General features: G+C 43.2%; 2 protein-coding genes across 3 annotated transcripts in view; one reads left to right on the forward strand and one right to left on the reverse strand.

Moving 5' to 3' along the window:
* Positions 1 to 3,370: 3,370 nt before the first annotated feature.
* Positions 3,371 to 24,027, forward strand: part of LOC118904281 (IQ domain-containing protein F5-like) — a 50,863-nt gene continuing 30,206 nt past the window's right edge. Inside the window, exons 1-2 of the mRNA XM_036870181.1 lie at positions 3,371 to 3,403; positions 5,668 to 5,856. Of these exons, the coding sequence (XP_036726076.1) occupies positions 3,371 to 3,403; positions 5,668 to 5,856 (222 nt within the window). The remainder of the gene's footprint in view (positions 3,404 to 5,667; positions 5,857 to 24,027) is intronic.
* IQCF6 (IQ motif containing F6) lies at positions 10,399 to 10,994 on the reverse strand. Of its 2 annotated transcripts, none has more exons than XM_036869176.1 (2): positions 10,980 to 10,994; positions 10,399 to 10,767 (listed from the first exon to the last, which is right to left on the reverse strand). In XM_036869176.1, exons 1-2 carry the CDS (start codon positions 10,992 to 10,994, stop codon positions 10,399 to 10,401), a joined length of 384 nt encoding a protein of 127 aa, XP_036725071.1. The 2 variants fall into 2 exon arrangements, with proteins under 2 accessions (XP_036725071.1, XP_036725070.1); XM_036869175.1 differs by lacking the exon at positions 10,980 to 10,994 and adding an exon at positions 10,877 to 10,895 and having other exon boundaries at positions 10,399 to 10,772.

A 24,027-nucleotide genomic window follows, 5' to 3' on the forward strand; every position in this document is an offset into this window, starting at 1 on the left:
CTGATCTGATCTTTATGATTTCTTTCCTTCTGCTAACTTTGGGGTTTTTTTGTTCTTCTTTCTCTAATTGCTTTAGGTGCAAGGTTAGGTTGCTTATTCGAGATGTTTCCTGTTTCTTGAGGTAGGCTTGTATTGCTATAAACTTCCCTCTTAGAACTGCTTTTGCTGCATCCCATAGGTTTTGGGTCATCGTGTCTCCATTGTCATTTGTTTCTAGGTATTTTTTGATTTCCCCTTTGATATCTTCAGTGATCACTTCGTTATTAAGTAGTGTATTGTGTAGCCTCCATGTGTTTGTATTTTTTACAGATCTTTTCCTGTAATTGATATCTAGTCTCATAGCGTTGTGGTTGGAAAAGATACTTGATATGATTTCAATTTTCTTAAATTTACCAAGGCTTGATTTGTGACCCAAGATATGATCTATCCTGGAGAATGTTCCATGAGCACTTGAGAAAAATGTGTATTCTGTTGTTTTTGGGTGGAATGTCCTATAAATATCAATTAAGTCCATCTTGTTTAATGTATCATTTAAAGCTTGTGTTTCCTTATTTATTTTCATTTTGGATGATCTGTCCATTGGTGAAAGTGGGGTGTTAAAGTCCCCTACTATGATTGTGTTACTGTCGATTTCCCCTTTTATGGCTGTTAGTATTTGTCTTATGTATTGAGGTGCTCCTATGTTGGGTGCATAAATATTTACAATTGTTATACCTTCTTCTTGGATTGATCCCTTGATCATTATATAGTGTCCTTCTTTGTCTCTTGTAATAGTCTTTATTTTAAGGTCTATTTTGTCTGATATGAGAATTGCTACTCCAGCTTTCTTTTGATTTCCATTTGCATGGAATATCTTTTTCCATCCCCTCACTTTCAGTCTGTATGTGTCCCTAGGTCTGAAGTGGGTCTCTTATAGACAGCATATATACGGGTCTTGTTTTTGTATCCATTCATCCAGTCTGTGTCTTTTGGTGGGAGCATTTAATCCATTTACATTTAAGATAATTATCGATATGTATGTTCCTATTCCCATTTTCTTAAATGTTTTGGGTTTGTTATTGCAGGTGTTTTCCTTCTCTTGTGTGTCTTGCCTAGAAAAGTTCCTTTAGCATTTGTTGTAAAGCTGGTTTGGTGGTGCTGAACTCTCTCAGCTTTTGCTTGTCTGTAAAGGTTTTAATTTCTCCATCAAATCTGAATGAGATCCTTGCTGGGTAGAGTAATCTTGGTTGTAGGTTTTTCTCCTTCATGAATTTAAGTATATCCTGCCACTCCCTTCTGGCTTGCAGAGTTTCTGCTGAAAGATCAGCTGTTAACCTTATGGGGATTCCCTTGTGTGTTATTTGTTGTTTTTCCCTTGCTGCTTTTAATAGGTTTTCTTTATATTTAATTTTTGATAGTTTGATTAATATGTGTCTTGGCATGTTTCTCCTTGGATTTATCCTGTATGGGACTCTCTGTGCTTCCAGGACTTGATTAACTATTTCCTTTCCCATATTAGGGAAGTTTTCAACTATAATCTCTTCAAATATTTTCTCAGTCCCTTTCTTTTTCTCTTCTTCTTCTGGGACCCCTATAATCCGAATGTTGGTGTGTTTAATGTTGTCCCAGAGGTCTCTGAGACTGTCCTCGGATCTTTTCATTCTTTTTTCTTTATTCTGCTCTGCAGTAGTTATTTCCACTATTTTATCTTCCAGGTCACTTACCCGTTCTTCTGCCTCAGTTATTCTTCTATTGATCCCTTCTAGAATATTTTTAATTTCATTTATTGTGTTTTTCATCGTTGCTTGTTTCCTCTTTAGTTCTTCTAGGTCCTTGTTAAATGTTTCTTGCATTTTGTCTATTCTATTTCTGAGATTCTGGATCATCTTTACTATCATTATTCTGAATTCTTTTTCAGGTAGACTGCCTATTTCCTCTTCATTTGTTAGGTCTGGTGTGTTTTTACCTTGCTCCTTCATCTGCTGTGTGTTTTTCTGTCTTCTCATTTTGCTTATCTTACTGTGTTTGGGGTCTCCTTTTCGCAGGCTGCAGGTTCGTAGTTCCCGTTGTTTTTGGTGTCTGTCCCCAGTGGCTAAGGTTGGTTCAGTGGGTTGTGTAGGCTTCCTGGTGGAGGGGATTAGTGCCTGTGTTCTGGTGGATGAGGCTGGATCTTGTCTTTCTGGTGGGCAGGTCCACGTCTGGTGGTGTGTTTTGGGGTGTCTGTGGCCTTATTATGATTTTAGGCAGCCTCTCTGCTAATGGATGGGGCTGTGTTCCTGTCTTGCTGGTTGTTTGGCATAGGGTGTCCAGCAATGTAGCTTGCTGGTCGTTGAGTGAAGCTGGGTCTTGGAATTGAGATGGAGATGTCTGGGAGATTTTCGCCGTTTGGTATTACATGGAGCTGGGAGGTCTCTTGTGGACCAGTGTCCTGAAGTTGGCTCTCCCACCTCATAGGCACAGCCCTGATGCCTGGCTGGAGCACCAAGAGCCTTTCATCCACATGGCTCAGAATAAAAGGGAGAAAAAATAGAAAGAAAGAGGATAAAATAAAATAAAGTAAGATAAAATAAAGTTAGTAAAATAGGGCCTCCCTGGTGGCGCAGTGGTTGACAATCTGCCTGCCAATGCAGGGGACATGGGTTCGAGCCCTGGTCTGGGAAGATCCCACATGCCGCGGAGCAACTAGGCCTGTGAGCCACAATTACTGAGCCTGCGCGTCTGGAGCCTGTGCTCCGCAACAAGAGAGGCTGCGATAATGAGAGGCCCGCGCACCGCGATGAAGAGTGGCCCCCACTTGCCGCAACTAGAGAAAGCCCTCGCACAGAAACGAAGACCCAACACAGCCATAAATAAGTAAATAAATAAAAATTTTTTAAAAATTCCCTTTCCTTTAAAAAAAAAAGTTAGTAAAATAAAAAATAATTAAGAAAAAAATTTTTTTAAAAAAAAAAAAAAAAAAAAAAACGAAAAAACGGACAGACAGAACCCTAGAACAAATGGTGAAAGCAAAGCTATACAGACAAAATCTCACACAGAAGCATACACATACACACTCACAAAAAGAGGAAAAGGGGAAAAAATAATATATCTTGCTCCCAAAGTCCACCTCCTCAATTTGGGATGATTCGTTGTCTATTCAGGTATTCCACAGATGCAGGGTACATCAAGTTGATTGTGGAGCTTTAATCTGCTGCTTCTGAGGCTGCTGGGAGAGATTTCCCTTTCTCTTCTTTGTTCGCACAGCTCCCGGGGTTCAGCTTTGGATTTGGACCCGCCTCTGCGTGTAGGTCGCCTGAGGGCGTCTGTTCTTCGCTCAGACAGGACGGGGTTAAAGGAGCAGCTGATTCAGGGGTTCTGGCTCACTCAGGCTGGGGGAAGGGAGGGGTACGGAATGCGGGGCGAACCTGCGGTAGCAGAGGCCAGCGTAAAGTTGCACCAGCCTGATGCGCGCCGTGCGTTCTCCCGGGGAAGTTGTCCCTGGATCACGGGACCCTGGCAGTGGAGGGCTGCACAGGCTTCCGGGAGGGGAGGTGTGGAGAGTGACCTGTGCTTGCACACAGGCTTTTTGGTGGCGGCAGCAGCAGCCTTAGCGTCTCATGCCCGTGTCTGGCATCTGCGCTGATAGCCGCGGCTCGCGCCCGTCTCTGGATCTCCTTTAAGCAGCGCTCTTAATCCCCTCTCCTCGCGCACCAGAAAACAAAGAGGGAAGAAAAAGTCTTGCCTCTTCGGCAGGTCCAGACTTTTTCCCGGACTCCCTCCTGGCTAGCTGTGGTGCACTAACCCCTTTAGGCTGTGTTCACACCGCCAACCCCAGTCCTCTCCCTGGGATCTGACCTCTGAAGCCCGAGCCTCAGCTCCCAGCCCCCGACCCGTCCTGGCGGGTGAGCAGACAAGCCTCTCCGGCTGGTGAGTGCTGGTCGGCACCGATCCTCTGTGCGGGAATATCTCCGCTTTGCCCTCCGCACCCCTGTTGCTGCGCTCTCCTCCGTGGCTCCGAAGCTTCCCCCCTCCGCCACCCGCAGTCTCCGTCCGCGAAGGGGCTTCCTAGTGTGTGGAAACCTTTCCTCCTTCACAGCTCCCTCCCACTGGTGCAGGTCCCGTCCCTATTCTTTCATCTGTTTTTTCTTTTTTCTTTTGCCCTACCCAGGTACGTGGGGAGTTTCTTGCCTTTTGGGAGGTCTGAGGTCTTCTGCCAGCGTTCAGTGGGTGTTCTATAGGAGCAGTTCCACGTGTAGATGTATTTCTACTGTATCTGTGGGGGGGAAGGTGATCTCCGCGTCTTACTCTTCCGCCATCTTCTCCGCAACCTCTCTGGGGGTTTTTTAGGAGTTTTTTCAACTTTATTAAAATGTAATTGAGAAATAAAATTATACATTTTAATAATTTGATATATAAATACATTATGAAAGGATTCTTCCCATCTAGTTAGTTAACATATCTACATATGTGGTGAGAACATTTAGATTCTACTCTCTCAGCAAATTTCAATTACACAGTACAGTATTAGATCCTCAGAATACTTGTCTGGTTTTGATAACAGTGCTATGCCAGCATCATAAAGATAGTTGGATAACTTTCTGCTCTTTCTATACTTTGGAATAGTTTATATTACTTGGAATGATCTGCTGTTTTATATTTTGCAGAACTTCATGGTGGCAAGACTGCCCATTGCCCTCAATACTCATTTTATCCTTTAAATGTAGGAGTGTGAGCTCCATATTCTTTCATTCCATCAGGATTTTTTTTTTTTTTTTTTGGCCTCGCTGTGCTGCTTGGAGGATCTTAGTTCTCCGATCTGAACCCGTGCCCCCTGCAGCGGAAGCACGGAGTCCTAACTACTGGGCCGCCAGGGAGTTCCCTATCAGGACTGTTTTTTACAGCCAGAGCCACAAATCTCCTGGAGGAGGCAGTTGGGAGAATGGTTAAGAGCCTGGGTCCTGGAGTCAGGTGCCTGTGTTTGAGTCCGACTCCTCATCCTTTTGGCCCTCTGAGCATTTGTTCTTCAGCTTCCTCCTTCCTGCTTCATCTGGTACCCATCTCCTCTTACTTTCCCTTTTCCAGAATTGTGGTCCTGTTTATCCTCTGACGGCCCTTGTTTCCAATTGTGAGCTTTTTTGGTGAAGTTAATTGCTTTCTTTTCATTTTCCTTAGATCTTAGGAAAGAGGAGAGTGAATGTGTTTTTAAACAGCTAAACGTTCTCTTCTGCTTTGTGTTTTTCTGTTGTTTTAGTTTCAGTCTCCAGCTTTCTTTTATTTTAGATGTGTCCATTATAAAACATATGGTTGGATATTTTCAAAAACCTAATATCAGATTCTGTTAATAGATGAATTGTACCCATTTCCATTTAATACAGACTTATTCCCATCTTTGGGTTTTCTATCCTGCTTTCTTATTTTTTTCCATTTCATACTTCCGTTGAATTGATGGAGATTTCTTCTTCATATTTTTTCTCTAATGTTTTAGGGGTCGTGGCTGAGGCTGCTGGTTGCCCGCCCCCCGCCCCCCATACCTACTCTCTCTTCTATCTTGTAAACGGCACCCTGATGTGGGGCACATTGATTCGTTCACCAACATTCTTGTTCCCTCTCCTTTCAGGCAAGTTGGAAGATTGTATTTTCCTTCTCCTTGAAGTTAGACACAGCTGCATGGCTGTTGAGCCAATAAAAAGGGAGCAGAAGTGAAATAAGACACTTCCAAGTGGAAAACTACAACGCTGGTGCTCTTCTCTCCAGCCCTTCCTTCCCCTACTTCGAGGAGCGCAATCACAGGAGCTCATATCCACATGGAGGTGGTGTAAGCATGGAGCAGCCTGGAAGGCTGAGCAAGCATCCAGAGGGACACCTCATGGAGAATTGCCAGGAGCCCCACAGATTTGTGTGAGTGAGAAATACATTTCAGTTAAGCCATTGAGATTTGGAAGTTTGCATCACAGCAGAGTCTAGCCTCTTTGGTTACACCTGGTGGCAATGCGTGTCCTTGTAGAAGGGAAGGTCTGGTAACAGTTCTAGCCGATGAAATACAAGTGGAGGGGGCTGGGTGAGTGAGCCTTCTGGGAAAGGTTTTTAAAAGAAATGAAGTCAGCTGGCGGAAGTGTTTCTCTTTTTGCGCTGCATCTACTCTCCTGAAATGCAGACATGATGGCTGGAACTCTAGGAGTCATCCTAGAGTAAGAGGACTAGTCCCATCCTAGGAGTGCAGGGTGGAAACAGAGAAGATGGGACCTCTTGATATTATGCAGCTGCTGTACTTTGGCCTTCCCACTGCTGGGCTTTATTTATGGGAGAAGAAAAGAAACTTTTGTTTTGTTTAAGCCACTGGTTTTCAGGTTTCTGTTCCTAAGAGCCCAATACAATTCCCAACTGTTACGGAAGTTATTTAAGTAATTTTCATTCTTCTATTATTTATACTAAAGTTTTTTTTTATGTTTTTATTGTGGAAATGTTCAAACACATCCAAAATGAAACAGAGTAGACATCATTCCAGCTTTAGCAATTATCAACTCATAGCCAAACATCTTTCATTGATATCTCCCACTTTCCCCTCCTGGGTTGGGTCTTGTGGGTGGTCCTGCCTGCTCTCCTGGAAACCATGTTGTCTTTAGCCTGCCCCCAAAAGATAATCTGTGTCCCCCACCCACAGACCTAAATCCACCTTCTATGATGCCCATGGTCCCTGCCTTGGCCTCAGGTGGTGAGGTCCCCACAGTCTGTGGCTTCTTGTCTCTGTCCTAGGCCTCTTTGGGACCACCAGTCCTTTTGGCATGTCTTACCTCTCCCATCTTGGAGGTCCAGGGACTCTTGGCTACTTCCCAGCCCCACAGGGAGTATACAGGGCTCAATGAGGGCAGCCCTCAGACCCACTACTTTGGTACCTTCCTTGGCTTTTTTGTTTGTTTTGTTTTGTTTTTTGGCAGCACCACACGGCTTGCAGGATCTCAGTTCCCTGACCAGGGATTGAACCCGGGCCATGGCAGTGAAAGCCCAGAATCCTAAACATTAGGCCACCAAGGAACTCCCCCTTCCTTGGCTTTTACTACTTTTTGCCTCTGAACCATGCAGCCTCCCCCAGATTCCCCTGTGCCTACTGGGGTGACCTGAGGGGAGGGGCTAAGGACAGGATCTGGCAGCAGGCTGCAGCAGTACCTAAACCCCCTCACACTCCTCTGTCTCAGGGCAGTGAATGGGCTTTTGTCTCTTCCTGTGTGTCTGGAACTTTCTCTACCTGCCCTGTGCCCTACCCCCTTTTGCTGTCAGAATCTGTGGTCACCCTGTTTAAGGTCACACTCTATCCTAAGTTCTTTGTTCTGAAGATATGAAAGCCCAGTTTGGGAGTGCCCAGAAAACATTTTCTTCTCAACTCAGTCCAGCCCTTCTACATAATAAGCGCTTATTTCCAGACTACTAATTTATGATGGACCTGAACAAACTTGATTTTTAGAAACAAAGCTGAACAAAGACCTCTTTACACCAGCAACATCCACCCGGCAAAATGGGAGTGGGTGGGGTAGTGGTCAGAACCAGTGTCCTTCAGTAATGTGTGTGAATGTGTGTGAGTGATCAGCGGGATGTTGGTCAGCCCACTCAAGCTGCCAGACATGCATGGCAGTGGCTGTGGGCATCTCATTTAGGGTTTGGCATGTGGGAAAGAGAAAGAAGACAAGGCAGGATGGAGACCCTGGAGCGGTGGGATCAGAGCTGAGGTTGGTGATGCATGAGGTAAGGGGCTATAGAGCATGGGGTGGGCGTCTTGTGGCAAGGAGACTAGATGTAACCTGGGGACCTTTTCCAGGGCTGAAGGGGACCTGTAGGAGATGAGCCTTCACTTACTGAACTACCTTCTTAGGGACCCGGGAGGCTAGGCCCATCTGAGGGTCAGTTTATTTCTTTGTTGAACAGGCCTGGGTCACATATCTCTTGGGACCACGATGTCACCTGGAGGAGGAGCATGAATGGGGATACCAAGTCCCCCAGAGTGCTCTTAGGCTCACTCCTGACTCAAAGCTGCAAGCATGCTCCTCCCATCCCCACTTCAGTGTTTCAGTGTATTCTCAGGAAGAGTTCATTATGCAGCTCAGTTCTCAGTGATGGTGGGGAAGAGAAGAGAGGATCTATGAGATTCTGAGAGGTCTACCTCTAAGAAGTCCCACCTGTGGCCTCATCTCTGCTGAGGAGAGGATGGCTCCACAAATCTAGGCAACTAGCCACAGACCTTGCTGCTAAAAGAGCTTCTCTCCTGACTCCTGTTCTATGCTTCATTCCTCTGCCTGGGGCTCTCTGATGCCCAACATCCATGGGGTTAGACCATCCCTGGCTTCTCAAGACCCCTGATCTTTGAAGGGACTCTTGCAGGTGGTGGTGAAGACTTTGGATGAAACTTGGCTTTCTTGGGCTGCCCCAGAGTGTCCATTATTCACACCTGTGTGGTGCCGTCTTCCTGGGATCCCCTCTACCTGGGACAAGAGGCCCAGCCTACTTTCCCCCTAACAGCCTCTCCCCATCTCAGGCCCCAGCTCTCAGGAGGGGCTGCATCTTCCTGCTTCCAAAGGTTTTTGACCCAAAGCAGCTCTGCCTCTAGATCCCCATTTTACTTTGCATTCTTAGCTCATCAGAGAGCAGAAAGCCTTGATTACCTTGAGCCCACTGAGTGTTCAGCTTGGAATTCTTCACGACTGTCCCCAGGTGGGACCACACAGGCTGATTGGCGGGCATATAACTCAGGCTGGGAAGGACTTAACTCAGCGGTTTTCAAATTGTGGCTGCACATTGAATTTCAGTGCCCAGGCCACTTCCCAGCCAATTAAAGCAGAATCTCTGGGTGGGCCCAGGCATCAGTATTTTTTTGTGTGTTTTAGGGGATTCCAATGCCCAATGTAGGTTGTGAGTCAGAGAGTTAAATTCTTGTCAGCACAGGTTTTAAACATCTCTCACTGCAGGGGTGGGCGCCTAATGGGCTAGTCACCCAGAATTCCTGTCATGTTCAGTTTGCAGACCTAACCAGTTTCCTGCCACTCACTGCTGCCAGTATGGGAGGAGAGAGCTGTGTCCGAAGCTCCTAAAAGGGGTCCCTTGGAAGAGTGAGGAACCTAGCTGCATCATTGTCACCTGCAGCTACTGGAGGTGATGGATGTTGAACTGAACTCTGAATCCTCACATCTGTCACAGCGCTTCTAGGGACACCCTGCCCTGAATCCCAAACACACACACACACACACACACATACAGTGGGCCCTGTGGTGAGGGAAAACCTTACCCAGCTGCAAGGCCCATGAAGACCTCTGACTTCTGTACACCTCCCTAGCTGGTCCTCCCATCCCTTGCAAGGCCACCCATCGCAAAATTCTGGGGAGGGCCGTGGACCTCAGACTTCTGGGATGCAGGTTCAGACAAACATCATATCTGACACAGGGTGAGAGTGAGGGATCTTGGGCATGGATGACAAAGCAGAGACTGAGATATCATGTTCAGAGATGGTTGAGACATAAATGCCAAGAGATAACGAGAGACTCAGCAAAGTAGAGATCCATCAGTACCCACTCGAGGCAGGCCCAGCAGAGGGTGTGGTAGTTTGTGGGAGGGTTGGGGAAGAGAGGGAATCTTGAGGGGAGGCTGGCACAGCTGCTTCTGAAGATGTGGTAGGATTTAGAGGCTGCGTCCCCAAGCTAATGACCTCCAATGGCAGAGGGACAGCCATCCCCCCTGCCCACCCCTAATCCTCCTCTGCTTGTTTACCCACTCCAATCCCCAGGCTCTCTTTCCCCTCCCCAACCCCATGCTTGGTTCTCTCAGGGAGTGGCCAGCACAGGGGAGGGAAGCCTTGTCTCTCAGCCCCTGGGGAGGGAGGCAGCAGGCACAGCTGCAGCATCTCAGCTTCTGCGCTGGCCTTCCCCAGGGGCTGGCTTTGGCTGGCCATCCCCCATTGAGGCACAGTGCTTGTCCTGCTGTTGCTCAGCTGGGGTACCCTGTCCTCCTGGCTCCCTGCTAAGCTCTGTGCTGGCCCTGAGGGCCCTGCCAATCACAGACCTGTGGAATCCTGGCCTTCCCAGCTGGCTCTGACTGCAGCCAGTCCTACCCTGAATGGAGATGGCTAGGCAGGGGCTGCAGAAAAATAAAGCCCAATGCCTACCCCAACTTGTGGAGGGAGCTCTGATCAGGCTGGCTGAGGTGTCAGAGACTGACCTGGGCCCTGAGGTTTCTTTTGGGTGCAGGATTGGTCAGGTTTGCATTAGGAACAAGGGCCTAGTGTGAGTTGCCCTGGCATGGGCTTTAAGGCGATGCCAGGAAATCTTTTTTTTTGGGTGAAAGGCAGGAAGATAAGGGGCTGATCCCTCATCTATGGGTCTGATTTCCAAAGGGCAATACCATGGTCAGTAAATGTCTTTATTGGAAGAGAGATCCAGTCTCCTTGGCTCTGCCAGCACCCTAGGTCATGAGGATTTCAATGTCGAGCTCCAGCCGGCTGGCTCTGACCTCATAGCGGCCCTGGATCAGGCCTCGGGTTTGGCTGGCATGCCAGCGCCAGTGAGACTGGATGATGCAGGCCGCTTGGTGTGTCTGGAGAAACCGTCTGCGGGCTTGCCACATTCGAACCTGTGCCTGCACCTTCACCACTGCCCACTCCTGGCAGGTGTAGAGTCTTAGTGCCAGGCACCGTCTTTGCTCCAGCATCTTGGCCTGCATCAACCTCCACCAGCACTGGATGACCCAGGCCCTGAGTGCTGCATGCAGTAACGTCCAGCGTACCATGTTGCCACGCCACCATGACTGAATCTTTATGGCTGCCTTCTCTAACTGATCGGGGGAAGGAAGAACATGGAGATGCTCAGTGGGGTACCCTCCCACTCCTAGACCCACCTCTGGTGCTGGGAGGAAAGGGGGCCTGGCCCAGGTAGCCCTGGCCTCTCATTTCTGGGCCCCATCCATCTTATTTCCAAACCCCTACTCACCTTTAGACACTGCTCATTATCCGCTGGGCAGATCCCTTCTATATGGGCCTCACTCACATTTTGTGTGTCCATGGCCCTGGTCTTTAGGGTCCACTCATCTATCAGTTAGGCCACCCTAGTCTTTAGCCCCGCCCTCAACTGTTAGGCACTCCCATCACTAGACTCCACCCACCTGCACACAAGGCTCCCCTCATCAGGTCCTGTCCATCCACATTTTGCCCACATCTCTTTCTCCTCTTCTTTTGTTTGTATCTCCTTAGGGATTGACCAGTCACCTTATTTATTGATTCCCATCATTTTGGGGGGCCTGCCGTTATCTCTTGCTTTCAGTTTATTTCTCAGACTTAACTGGTGTCTTAAGTCTTGCTCTTTCTACACCTTCCAGTCACTTATGTCTGTTCCTGCTGGTGGCAGTGAAGAGAGAGATTCATGTGGCTTTCCTTCAAGTAAGGGATTTTACTTAGGACTACTCATCACCAGTGTGGATTTATGGAAACTTAAGTGTCAGAGCCTTTGGGAGGGATCCAAGCAGTGTGTTCATGGGCTAGTATGTTTTTTGTTAAATTTGTGAAAGCAAGATATTTTAGCTGCAATTGGAGGGGGCCTCTGTCTCCACCTCTCTGACCCCCTCTGTCACCCTTTTCTTGTCGGGTGCCATGGAATGGCTGCAGTTTCTTTTGGAATGTGACTAAGGGGAAGCTGAGTTGGAATATACTTAGTTTGGGTTAATGTGATAGATTTATGTGGTTCACAGTCACCCCTGGGAATAGGTAAATTCTTGCTAGCGATTCTGCTAGCAATGGCTTCCAGGAGTTCTCCTTCCAGTTACGTCATCCATTCACCTGTATCATGGTATGAGGATACTGGAACAGAAGTGCTGCTATGGTGATATGGAGACTCCCTACTGTGCCCGGCAGCAGAAGTATATGTACAGGGGAGGAAAAGCAAGATTTGAAAAGTATGGAGACAAAAACCAGTCTGTAGAAAATTCTTCCTTTTATCAGGCATGTTAAACCGTAAGAGGTAGATTCTGTTCTCATTGATGCCTGATTAAAATTGAAGTTTTGTCTTGTCAGGAATATATTTGATAATGCAGTGACACAGTTATAAACATTCTAAGCTTTTTTTTCTTTTTTTGGTATAAATTTTCTGAAGTAGAATTTATCAGAATTCCAGCGATTATAGGGAACCAACCAGAACCGCTGTGAATGGTGCATATGTTGGCACAAGAAATCACATTTTATATATCTTGAATGTCAATAATAAACAAGTTTCTATAGAAAATCATATTGTAAAATCATCATATGAAGAAGTAATCAAAGGTTATGCAGCAAAAAATGTAGGAAAAATATTATAGAGGTAGGACACTTAAGTAATATATACATTGTTACGTTTGTGATATTTGCCAACTTTTTAAAATGTGTAATTTGATGTGATTTCTTTACTTGTCCTAAATATTCACTTGCCTAATTTTAAGTCTGTAATTTTGTATTCTTTTTCTTAAAGTAGGCCTTCCAAATTATATAAGCTTCAGTTCCCACAAAACCTGGGTCTGCCCTGCTGTGCTGTAAGAATGCAACTGTGTGGCAAGGGCCCATGGGAGCTCACAGAGAGCTGTGTTTCTAGGATTCAGAGTTAGGACTGGAACTGCAGACGCAGGTGATGCAGAGATGCTGTGAGTCCTTTGGGATTTGGCAGGCCATTCTGGCTCTGCCTTTAGCATGTATGGTATTGCTCATTTTTCTGCATGAGGATTTGCTGGGTGCCCACTGCTCGTGGGGCCACGCGCTGTGGCTCCTGTTTATGTGTATTCGAGCCCTCTTACCATGACTCATACTAGTTGCCATGGCACTGTCCATTGGCATGTCTTACAGGTTCTGGCCCTATTGTCAAGCAAGCAACCTCTTTGCATCACATTAAAAGTCCTCAAGAGTGGACCCTGTTGCTCCCTTTAACGTCTGCAATCTGGGTGAGCAGAGTGCTGGTATCAGCCATCTCCAAGGCCTCTATCACTGCACTGAACCTTTGCTCCTGTTGTCAGATGTCTACTTCCAGCCCAATCTGCTGGATTCCGAAGAAGGGATCACTTAGAAGGGGGCTGTGGTTGTGGCCAGCACAATGAGGCTCAGTCCATCCAGGCTGGGTTGCCATGGTCAGAACACTAGATCCCACTGTTCCTTGTGGATCTCTCCCCTGCCCCACTCTGGCCTGGCTGTTTGTTGCCAGAATATCCTGGCTTTGTCTCCTTCTTAAAAGTCCCTGAAAAAACCTGCCAGCCCCTTTTATGTTCATGCTTTTGTAGTTATTCACAAAGTGGCAGCATATGGGGCCAAAGGGGAAGATGCATTCCCTGAATCCTACTAAGCATTCACAGACGACACTCCTTGGTCTCTATTTCCTCACTGCTCCCCTCTCCAGCTTCTGCTTCTCTTTTTCTTGCTTAATTTTTTCCCCTGATTATAAATATAGTATGTCTGTTTCTAAAATTTCAAAAAATGCAGAGACATATAAGGTGGAAAGGGAATTTCCCTTGAAATTTACCCCCAGAGCTATTCTTTCAGACCTTATGCCATGCACAGACTTAAATTTTTTATTAAAAATTATTTACTTTTTTATTGAAGTATAGTTGATTTACAGTGTTGTGTTAGTTTTTGGTGTGTAGCAAATCGATTCAGTTTTATCCATATATATATTCTTTCTAGATTCTTTTCCATTATAGTTTATATAATTTATTTTTAATTCATACATTTCAAAATAAATTTTGCTTGGCAATCAGTGTTTTCTGCCTTACATTATTACCGCTCCCAGCTTGGAGGGTATCCTGGACAATTAGCTGTGCATTTATGGACACAGAACATCCATGTACCTAAAGAAATAGAAAACTGTGTATGTTTCTGTGTATTTTTTTATTTTTTTATTTTTTTATTTTTTTATTTTTTTTTTAAAGTGAAGTGTCAATTTCTTTATTTATTTATATTTATTTTTGGCTGTGTTGGGTCTTCGTTTCTGTGCGAGGGCTTTCTCTAGTTGTGGCAAGCGGGGGCCACTCTTCATCGCGGTGCGTGGGCCTCTCACTGTCGCGGCCTGTCCTGTCGCGGAGCACAAGCTCCAGACGCGCAGGCTCAGTAGTTGTGGCTCACGGGCCTAGTTGCTCCGTGGCATGTGGGATCTTCCCAGACCAGGGCTCGAACCCGTGTCCCCTGCATTGGCAGGCAGATTCTCAACCGCTGCGCCACCAGGGAAGCCCCTGTGTATCTTTTTAAATTAATTGAGGTAAAAATTATATAATGTAAAATTAACCATTTTAACTATTTTAAAGTGTACAATTCAGTTGCTTTTAGTGCATTCACAATGTTGTACTACCATCACTACTATCTAAGTCCAGTTTCTAATTTCATGTAATTTTAATTCTAATTTCATCATCCCCAAAAGAAACCCTGTACCCATTAAGTAGTCACTTGCCATTTTCTTTCCCTTGCCCCACACCCTTGCAGCCACTAGTCTGCTTTTAGTCTCTATGGATTTGCCTGTCCTGGACATTTCGTATAAATAGAATCATATATTATATGGCCTTTTGTGTCTGGCTTCTTTCACTTAGCATGTTTTCAAGGTTCATCCATGTTGTAGAATGTATCAGTAACTTCATTCTTTTTTATGGCTAAATAATATTCCATTGTATAGATACATTTTGTTTATATATTCATAAATTGACAGATATTTGAATTGTTTTCATTCTTTGGTGATTGTGAATTGTACTGTTGTGAGCATTTGTGTACAGGTATTTGTTTGAACACCTGTTTTCAATTCTTTTAGGTATATACCTAGGAGTGGAATTGCTGGGTCACTTGGTAATTCTCTGTTTAACTTTTGAGGAACCACCAAACTGTTTTCCACAGCAGCTATACCATTTTACATTCCTACCAATCTCTACATCTCCACTTGTTGTTTTCCATTTATTTTTTATTATAGACATGCTAGTGTGAAGTGGTGTTTCATTGTGGTTCTGATTTGCATTTCTCTAAGACTAATGATGTTGAGCATCTTTTCATGTGCTTCTTGGGTATTTATATATGTTTCTTTGGAGAAATGTCTATTCAAACAATTTTCCACTTTTTAATTGGCTTATTTTTAATTGGCTTACTTGTCTTTTTTGTTGTTGAATTGTGAGTCTTTTATATATTCTGGACACTATATCCTAACCAGATATATGATTTGAAAATATTTTCTCCCATCCTTCTGGTTGTCTTTTCACTTTCTTTGTAATGTTCTTTGATGCATAAAGGTTTTAAATTTTGATGAAGTCCAATTTATCTATTTTTCTTTTGTTGCTTGTGCTTTGGTGTCATAGCTAAGAATCCATTGCCAAATCCAAGGTTATAAAGATTTACCCCTGTGTTTTTTATTCTAAGAGTTTTTTAGTTTTATCTCTTACACTTAGGACTTCAGTCGATTATGCATTAATATTTGTAAATGTTGTGAGGTAAGAAGAGTTCACCTTCATTCTTTTGCATGGGCTTTTCCAGTTGTCCCAGCACCATTTGTTGAAGAGATTATTCTTTCCCTTGTCTTGGTACCCTTGTTGAAATCAATTGAACATAGATCTGTAGGTTTACTTCTGGTCTCTCAATTCTAATCCATTGATTTATATATCTATCCTCCGACTTTATCTTTTTCAAGACTGTTTTATTCTGGGACCCTTGCAATTCCATATGAACGTCAAGATTAGCTTGTCCATTTCTGAAAAAAATAGGGGAGGCAGTGGGAATTTTAATAGGATTGCATTGAATCTTTAGGTCAACTGGGGGAGTATTAAGTCTTCTGACACATGAACATAAAATATCTTTCCATATATTTAGGTCTCCTTTAATTTATTTCAACAGTGTTTTATAGTTTTAAGTGTCCAAGTCTTGCACCTGCTTGGTTAATTTTTTCCCTAAGTAATTCTTTTTGATGCTATTATAGAATTGTTTTCTTAATTTCATTTTTAAAATCTCCATTGCTATTGTATAGAATTACAAATGATTTTTTAAAAATATTTATTTATTTATTTTGGCTGCACCGGGTCTTAGTTGCGGCATGCGAGATCTTTGTTGTGGCACATGGGATCTTTTAGTTGCAGCATGCAGACTTCTTAGTTGCGGCATGCATGCGGGATCTAGTTCCCCGACCAGGGATTGAACCTGGGCCACATGCATTGGGAGCGGGGAGTCTTAGCCACTGGACCACCAGGGAAGTGCCTAATTTTTTTTTAATGAAGAATTTTATTAAATGTTTTTCTTTTTGCAACTGTAGAGAGGATTACATGGTTTTCCTCTTATATCTGTTAATATTGTAAAGTACATCAATAGATTTTTTTTTACTGTGGAAATTTCCTCACAGTGGTGGGCCTTGGCCATATTTAAGACTACCTGGCACCTGAGCCCCTTCCCTGTGTTTGGGGACTACCTTTCTTATCTCTCTTGGTGGGAAACAGCTTGCTTCTAATTATAGAGCTGTAAATGCCAATTTCTTGCTTTCCCAGCTTCCCTGGCTGCTGGGCAGACATGTGACAGGTTTGGCCAGTCAAATGTACCCACTAGGGATTTTCAACTTGCGGCTTGGGATCCAGAAAACCAAGAGAGCATCTTTTGTGCCCATGGTGGAATCTTCATCAGGCTGGTTCTAGGGTGAGGCATTTTCTGTGGTTCTGGATATGTAGCTTTTCTTTGCTCTGTCTGTTTCTGAGCCTACTGTTCAGGCTTCCTGAAAATCTGGTGAGCTAATAAGTATTGTTTCAGTACCTTTATTTTCTGCTTAAATGAATATGAATCAGCTTGTGTTGTTTGTAGTTAAGGACAGTGATCGGGCTGCCTTGGTGGTGCAGTGGCTAAGAGTCCACCTGCCAATGCAGGGGGACACGGATTCGAGCCCTGGTCTGGGAGGATCCCACATTCTGCAGAGCAACTAAGCCCGTGTGCCACAACTGCTGAGCCTGCCCTCTGGAGCCCGCAAGCCATAACTACTGAAGCCCTCGTGCCTAGAGCCTGTGCTCTGCAACAAGAGAAGCCACCGCAATGAGAAGCCCACGTACTGTGGCAAAGAGTGGCCCCTGCTGGTGGCAGCTAGAGAGGGCTCATGCGCAGCAGCAAAGACCCAATGCAGCCAAAAATAAATAAATAAAATAAATAAATTTTAAAAAAAAGAACAATGATCAATACACTTGCATTCATGAGATAAATTCTACTCATTTAAGTATTATTTGAAATCATCACTGGATTCAGTTTTTTAATATTTGCCATGTGGGTTCACCAGTCAGATTGGCCTATAGTTTTCTCATCCTGTGCTGACCTAATCTGATTTTGATGTCAAGTGGATGCTAACTTTTGGGAGTATTTCTGTAGAAAAAAATTCCCAGAGTAGAATTGCTGGATCAAGGGGTCTGTGCATTTTTTGTTTTGATGGATTTTGTTAAATTGTTACTCAAAGAGAGGTTTTGCCAGTTTACATTCTAACCAACAACATATAATAGTTTCTCTTCACCCTTACCAACCTGGAGGACCTGTCATCACCAATCAACTTTTTATTTCTTTTTTATGTGTGAGTTGAGCATCTTTGCATATGTTCAGAATCTGCCCCCCCCCACCCCCCGCTGCCCCACTGTTTCTTTTTCTATGAACTGTCTGTTCATGTCCTTTGCTGGGTGATTGGTTTTTCTTCTTATTTGGGCGAAGTCCTGGTTTAACCTTTTGTCCTGCAGTGATATGCTGGCCTGGAATTTAAGCTCACTTCCCTCTGATGTTGATTTTAATGGCTGCTGAAACTGGAAAAGATCATCACAAAGCCCTGACGCTTGGAGGGAAGTTGGCATTCTTGTTTCTGCCTCCTAATTCAATACACTTTCCAGTTGTATCCAGCAATTATGCAAAGGTTTTATTGGCTTTAAAATGTCTATATTTCCTAATGACAAACAGCTATTCTACAAACAAATCAGAAGGTGTTGCATTTTAATATTTTTAACAAATAGATCCAAAACCAATACAATTTGGTGGGGGGAGGGGAGGATAAGTAAGTGACAAGTAGGTGAGGAAATTATATTTCCAAAGTTTTAAGTGTTAAAACTATAAGAATTTTTATGAGTGAACTACTTTCCTTTTTGCAACCAAATCACATGAAGAAGAAAACGTTTCAAAACAGGTATTTTAAAAGCATTTTCCAAGGCGTTGTATTTTGGCTGATGAGGAGCTCCCTCTAGAGGGAGGAAAAATATCAGCACCAGAGTTTCTTTTGGTTCCACTAAAATACTGTTATAACTAATAAATGAATTCAGCAAGGTAGCAGGATACAAAATTGAAGACAAAAATCAGTTGCTAACAATGAACAATCCTAAAAGAAAATTATCCCCCCAAATGTATTTACAATAGCATCAAAAACAATAAAATACTTAGGAACAAACTTAACCAAGAAAGTGAAAGACTTGTACAATGAAAACTACAAAACACTGCTGAAAATAATTAAAGAAAACATAAAAATATAGAAATATATCCCATGTTAATGGATTGAAAGACAACATTGTAAAGATGTCAGTACTACCCAAAGTAATCTATAGATTCAGTGCAGTCCCTATCAAAATCCTGATGACGTTTTTTGCGGAAATAGAAATTTCCTAAAATTCATATGGAATCTCTAGAAACTCTGAATAGCCAAAACAATCTTGAAAAAGAAGAATAAAGCTGAAGGACTCACACTTCATAATTTCAAAACTTACTGCAACGTTACAGTAATCAAAACAGTGTGGTACTGGCATAAAGACAGACATAGAGACCAATGGAATAGAAAAGAGAGCCCAGACATGGGCTCTGTTCAAGTTATTTTTTACAAGGATGCCAAAACCATTCAGTGGGGGAAAGGACAGTGTTTTCAACAATTGGTATGGGGAAAACTGGATATCTACATGCATAAGTATGAAATTGGACCCATATCCAACACCATATAAAAAATAAATTCAAAGTGGTTCAAAGACCTAAAACTCTTAGAGGAAAACATAGGGCAAAAATTGTACAGCATTGGATTTCACAATGATTTCTTGGATATGACATCGAAGGCACAGGCAACAAAAGAAAAAATAGACAAATTGGACTACATGAAATTAAAAAATTTTTATGCATCAGAAGACACTGTTGAGGGCTTCCCTGGTGAGCAGTGGTTGGGAATCCACCTGCCAATGCAGGGGACATGAGTTTGAGCCTTGGTCCAGGAAGATCCCACATGCCGTGGAGCAGCTGGGCCTGTGTGCCACAACTACTGAGCCTGCGCTCTAGAGCCCGTGAGTCACAACTACTGAAGCACCTAGAGCTCGTGCTCCGCAACAGGAGAAGCCACCGCAGTGAGAAGCCCACGCACCACAACAAAGAGTAGCCCCCGCTCGCCACAACTGGAGAGAGCCCGCGCACAGCAACGAAGACCCGACACAGCCAAAAATAAATAAATTAATTAACTAACAACAACAAAAAAAGACACTGTTGACAGGGCAGAAAGGCAATCCACAGAATGGGACAAAATATTTGAAATAATATATCTGATAAGAAATTAATATCCAGAATACAGAGAAACTTCTAAATCTTGACGACAACAACAACAACAAAACAATTAAAAAATGAGCAAAGGACTTGAATAGACATTTGTCCAAAGAAGATATACAAATGGCCAATAAATACATATAAAAATGCTCAGCATTACTGATCATTAGGGAAATGCAAATCAAAACTACAATGAGATACCACCTCACACCCATTAGGTTGGATACTATTTTTTTTTAAAAACCCAGATAATAACAAGTGTTGATGAGAATATGGAGAAATTGGAACCCTTGTACACTGTTGCTGGGAAAGTAAGATGGTATAGCTGCTGTGGAAAACAGCATGGTGGTTTCTCAAAAATTAAAGATAGAATTATTATATGACAATTCCATTCCAGGTATATACTCAAAATAATTGAAAACAGAGTCTTGAAGAATATTTGTACACCTATGTTCATAGCAGCATTATTCACAATAGCTAAAATATCAAAGCACCCATGTGTCCATCGATGGAAAAATGGATAAGCAAAATGTGGTATATACATACAATGGAATATTATCTAGCCTTAAAAAGGAAGGTAATTCTGATTTATGCCACAACATTGATGAAACTTCAGGACATTATGCTGAGTGAAATAAGTCAGTCACAAAACAACAAATACTAAATGACTCCACTTATAGAAAGTACTTAGAGTAGTTAAAATCATAGAGGCAGAAAGTAGAATTGTGGTTGCCTGGAGCTGGAGGTGGAGGAATGGGTGGTTATTGTTTAATGGCACAGAGTTTCAGTTTTACAAGAAGAAAAGAGTTGTGGAGATGAATGATGGTGACAGTTGTACAACGTTATGAACATATTTAATAGCACTGAACTGTACGCTTAAAAGTGGTTAAGATGGTAAGTTTTATGTGTATCTTATGTCAATAAAAAAGTAAACGGTAACTAGAATTAAAGCTGAGAAAGTTGAAGAAACATTTTAGGGAAGCAGAAGATAGACGGATGTCCTATATAAATGAGAGAAACTAGATTATTGAGGTCACAAGCATCCACTGTTCTGGACACAGAATTCAAAAATTAAAAAGGTCAACTCAACATTGGCATCTTATTATTCACCTCCCTGGTTAGTGGTAGAGGTGGTGCTAGGGATGGTGAAGAGGCAGTTGGAAAGTCAACAAGCTGAAATTTTGAGCAGAATTTTTTTTTTTTTTAACTTTTGGGTTTATTTATTTAATTTATTTATTTATTTATGGCTGTGTTGGGTCTTCGTTTCTGCGTGAGGGCTTTCTCTAGTTGTGGCAAGCGGGGGCCACTCTTCATCGCGGTGCGCGGGCCTCTCATCGCGGCCTCTCTTGTTGCGGAGCACAGGCTCCAGACGCGCAGGCTCAGTAACTGTGGCTCACGGGCCCAGCTGCTCCGCGGCATGTGGGATCCTCCCAGACCAGGGCTCGAACCCGTGTCCCCTGTATTGGCAGGCAGACTCTCAACCACTGCGCCACCAGGGAAGCCCCTGAGCAGAATTTTTGACAGTTTCTTTGTGAGGAGGCACAGAATTTGGAGACCAGGACTGCCAAGAATGAGGGCATCCTGGTAAATCCCCGATGTTTAGTGTTGGAAGGCAAGAGGGCTTACAATACTCAGAAAAAAGTGAATTAGAAATAGACTAGCATTTCCAATGATGGAAGGTCAGTTTCACATCATCTCAATCTCTGAAATTAGATTAAGGCAACCCAGGATTTCTAATGCTCCAGTCACCTACCAGAGCAAATGTAAATCATCTCTGAAGAAAGAGAACTTCATCTCAGACTTCAACTTATTTTGAAGAATCTTCTTATACAGCATCCATCACTCAATAAAAAATAGCCAAACTCAAGACCAAAAAAAAAAAAAAAAAAAAAAAAACCCCCACCTTGAAAACAAGAGAAATAGCTGACAACAGAAATAGACTCACAGAGACTTCCCTGGTGGTCCAGTGGCTAAGACTTCATGCTCCCAATGCAGTGGGCCTGGGTTTGATCCCTGGTCAGAGAACTAGATCCCACATTCTGCAACTAAAAGATCCCACATGCCACAACTGAAGATCCCAAATGCCACAACTAAAGATCCTGCATGCCTCAACTGACAACTGAAGATCCCACGTGCAGCAACGAAGACCCAGCGTGCCACAACTAAGACCCGGCGCAGCCAAATTAAAAACAAACAAAAAAAAGACAGTGGAGACAGATAACGAAGGTACAGATACAAGTTTTAAAATAAATATTCTTAATATGTTAATGAAAATAAGAGACAAAATGAGAATTCAGCAGAAAACTGAAACTTATTTTAAAACTATCAAACAGAATTTTAGAACAGAAAAACACAACAACCAATTAGAAATACAATGCATAAGTTTAACAGAAGATTGTACAAGGATGAAGAGATAATTACTTAACTGAAAAATCAAGAGAAAATATATACAGTGAAGCACAGAGGGACATAAAGATGGAAATACAAAAGAGAGGATTTGGAACACTGGGGATACAGTGAAAAGTCAAATATATAATTAGATTCCTATCCTAGTAGAAGAGGATAGAGAATGAGGTGAAAGCCACATATGAAGAGAGGACAGCTGAAAACTTTCCAAAAATGAGGAAAGATAGAAAACCACAGATTCAAGAAGCCCAATAGGAAAAAATAAAAAGAAAACCACACATAGGCACATAATTGGAAAACTGGTGAAAACCAAAGACAAAGAGAAAACTCTCAGAAAGAGAACAAGATTACTTCAAAAGAGCAACAGTTAGACTAACAGCTGACTCCTTAGCAGAAGGAATGGAAGACAGTAAAATTATATTATTAAAGTATTGAAAGAAAATAAATAACTACTGACTTACCTGTTGAAACCATCTTTCAATAGTGAGGGATATACAGAACTTTTTAGACAAAAACAGAAAATTGATCACCAGCAGACCAACACTAAAGTAAATACTAAAGGGTATCCTATAGGCAGAAGGAAAATGAGCCTAGGTGGCAGGCAGAGATGCAACAGAAATGAAAATAGAGAATATTGGGGAAATCTAAATGAATGTGCACTGTGCAAAACAGTAATTATTTAACTTGCAAAGGGAGTTAACCAAAGTTAAAATGTTCTGAAGTCCTTGAATTGTCTGGTACTAAATTTATATTACACTTTGATAAGTTAAGGATATATATTGTATTCCCTAAGGTTGCTCTGTTCAATGTGGTAGCCAGTAACCACATGTGGCTGTTGATGCTTAGAAATATGACTAGTCCTAATTGAGAAGTGCTATAAATGTAAAATATACATCAGATTTCAAATCCTTAGTGCAAAGAAAGAGAAAATAATACCATTAATAAATACACAAAATGTCAGGCCACCCTGTGTGGATATCCTCCTCATTGTATTCAAATTCAGACTTGAATATACCACTAAGGATGCCCTCCTCATCCCACTAGTTATGATGCACATCACTGGCATGACTTTGGATCTCTGTGTGGACTCTTCCTACCCCTGCCTGGGTTCCATGCTGGGTAGACCTTTCATGCCAACACCTTCCTCATCCTCTTGGGATCCATGTCCTGCTCTGTGCCATGGGGATTCTCTTCCCCACTCCCCCCAGTACACCTATGTCGCACTGCCCAGCCTAATGACTTTCAGACTGAAATGTTCAGGAGAGAAAGTGAGGAAATAGGAAGAACAAGAAGAAACTAAGTTTACATTTTTAATTTTAAAAAAATAGAGACATACCATCTGTAGAGGAAATTCTTCATCACTGGCTAAAATCTGCTTCAACATTTTTACCCCAAACTTCAAGGAAACATGAACACAAAGAAAACTCAGAAAATGTCCATAAGAAAATGGATTAAAATATTTGAGCACAGGTTCAGATCTTCCTCTCCCACTGCAAATTCCTGGGAATAACAGAAAAGGAATACTTTTTTTTTTTTGGCTGCTTTGGGTCTTTTGTTGCTGCGCCCGGGCTTTCTCTAGTTACAGCAAGCAGGGGCTACTCTTCAGTGCGATGCACGGGCTTCTCATCGCGGTGACTTCTCTTGTTGCAGAACAAGAGAACGGGCTCTAGGCACACGGGCTCAGTAGTTGTGGCTCATGGGCTTAGTTGCTCCGCAGCATGTGGGATCTTCCCAGACCAGGGCTCAAACACGTGTCCCCTGCATTGGCAGGTGGATTCTTAACCACTGCGCCACCAGGGAAATCCAGGAATACATTTTTAAAAAATCTCTAATAGTACCTTAAAAAAATAGGAAGAGATCTTCAGTGGACAGAAATTATATGGACACTTTAAAGCAGGGGTCCCCGACCCCCAGGCCGCGGACCAGTAGCGGTCCACGGCCTGTTAGGAAATGGTCCACACAGCAGGAGGTCAGTAGTGGGTGAGTGAGCGAAGCTTCATCTGCTGCTCCCCATCGCTTGCGTTACCTCCTGAACTGTCCCTCCCCAACCCCTGGTCTGTGGAAAAATTGTCTTCCATGAAACTGGTACCTGGTGCCAAAAAGGTTAGGGACTGCTGCTTTAAAGGACAGAGGCAGATATGAAA

The sequence above is a fragment of the Balaenoptera musculus genome, chromosome 11 (genome assembly GCF_009873245.2).
Source record: "Balaenoptera musculus isolate JJ_BM4_2016_0621 chromosome 11, mBalMus1.pri.v3, whole genome shotgun sequence".
In the NCBI taxonomy this organism is placed as follows: domain Eukaryota; kingdom Metazoa; phylum Chordata; class Mammalia; order Artiodactyla; family Balaenopteridae; genus Balaenoptera; species Balaenoptera musculus.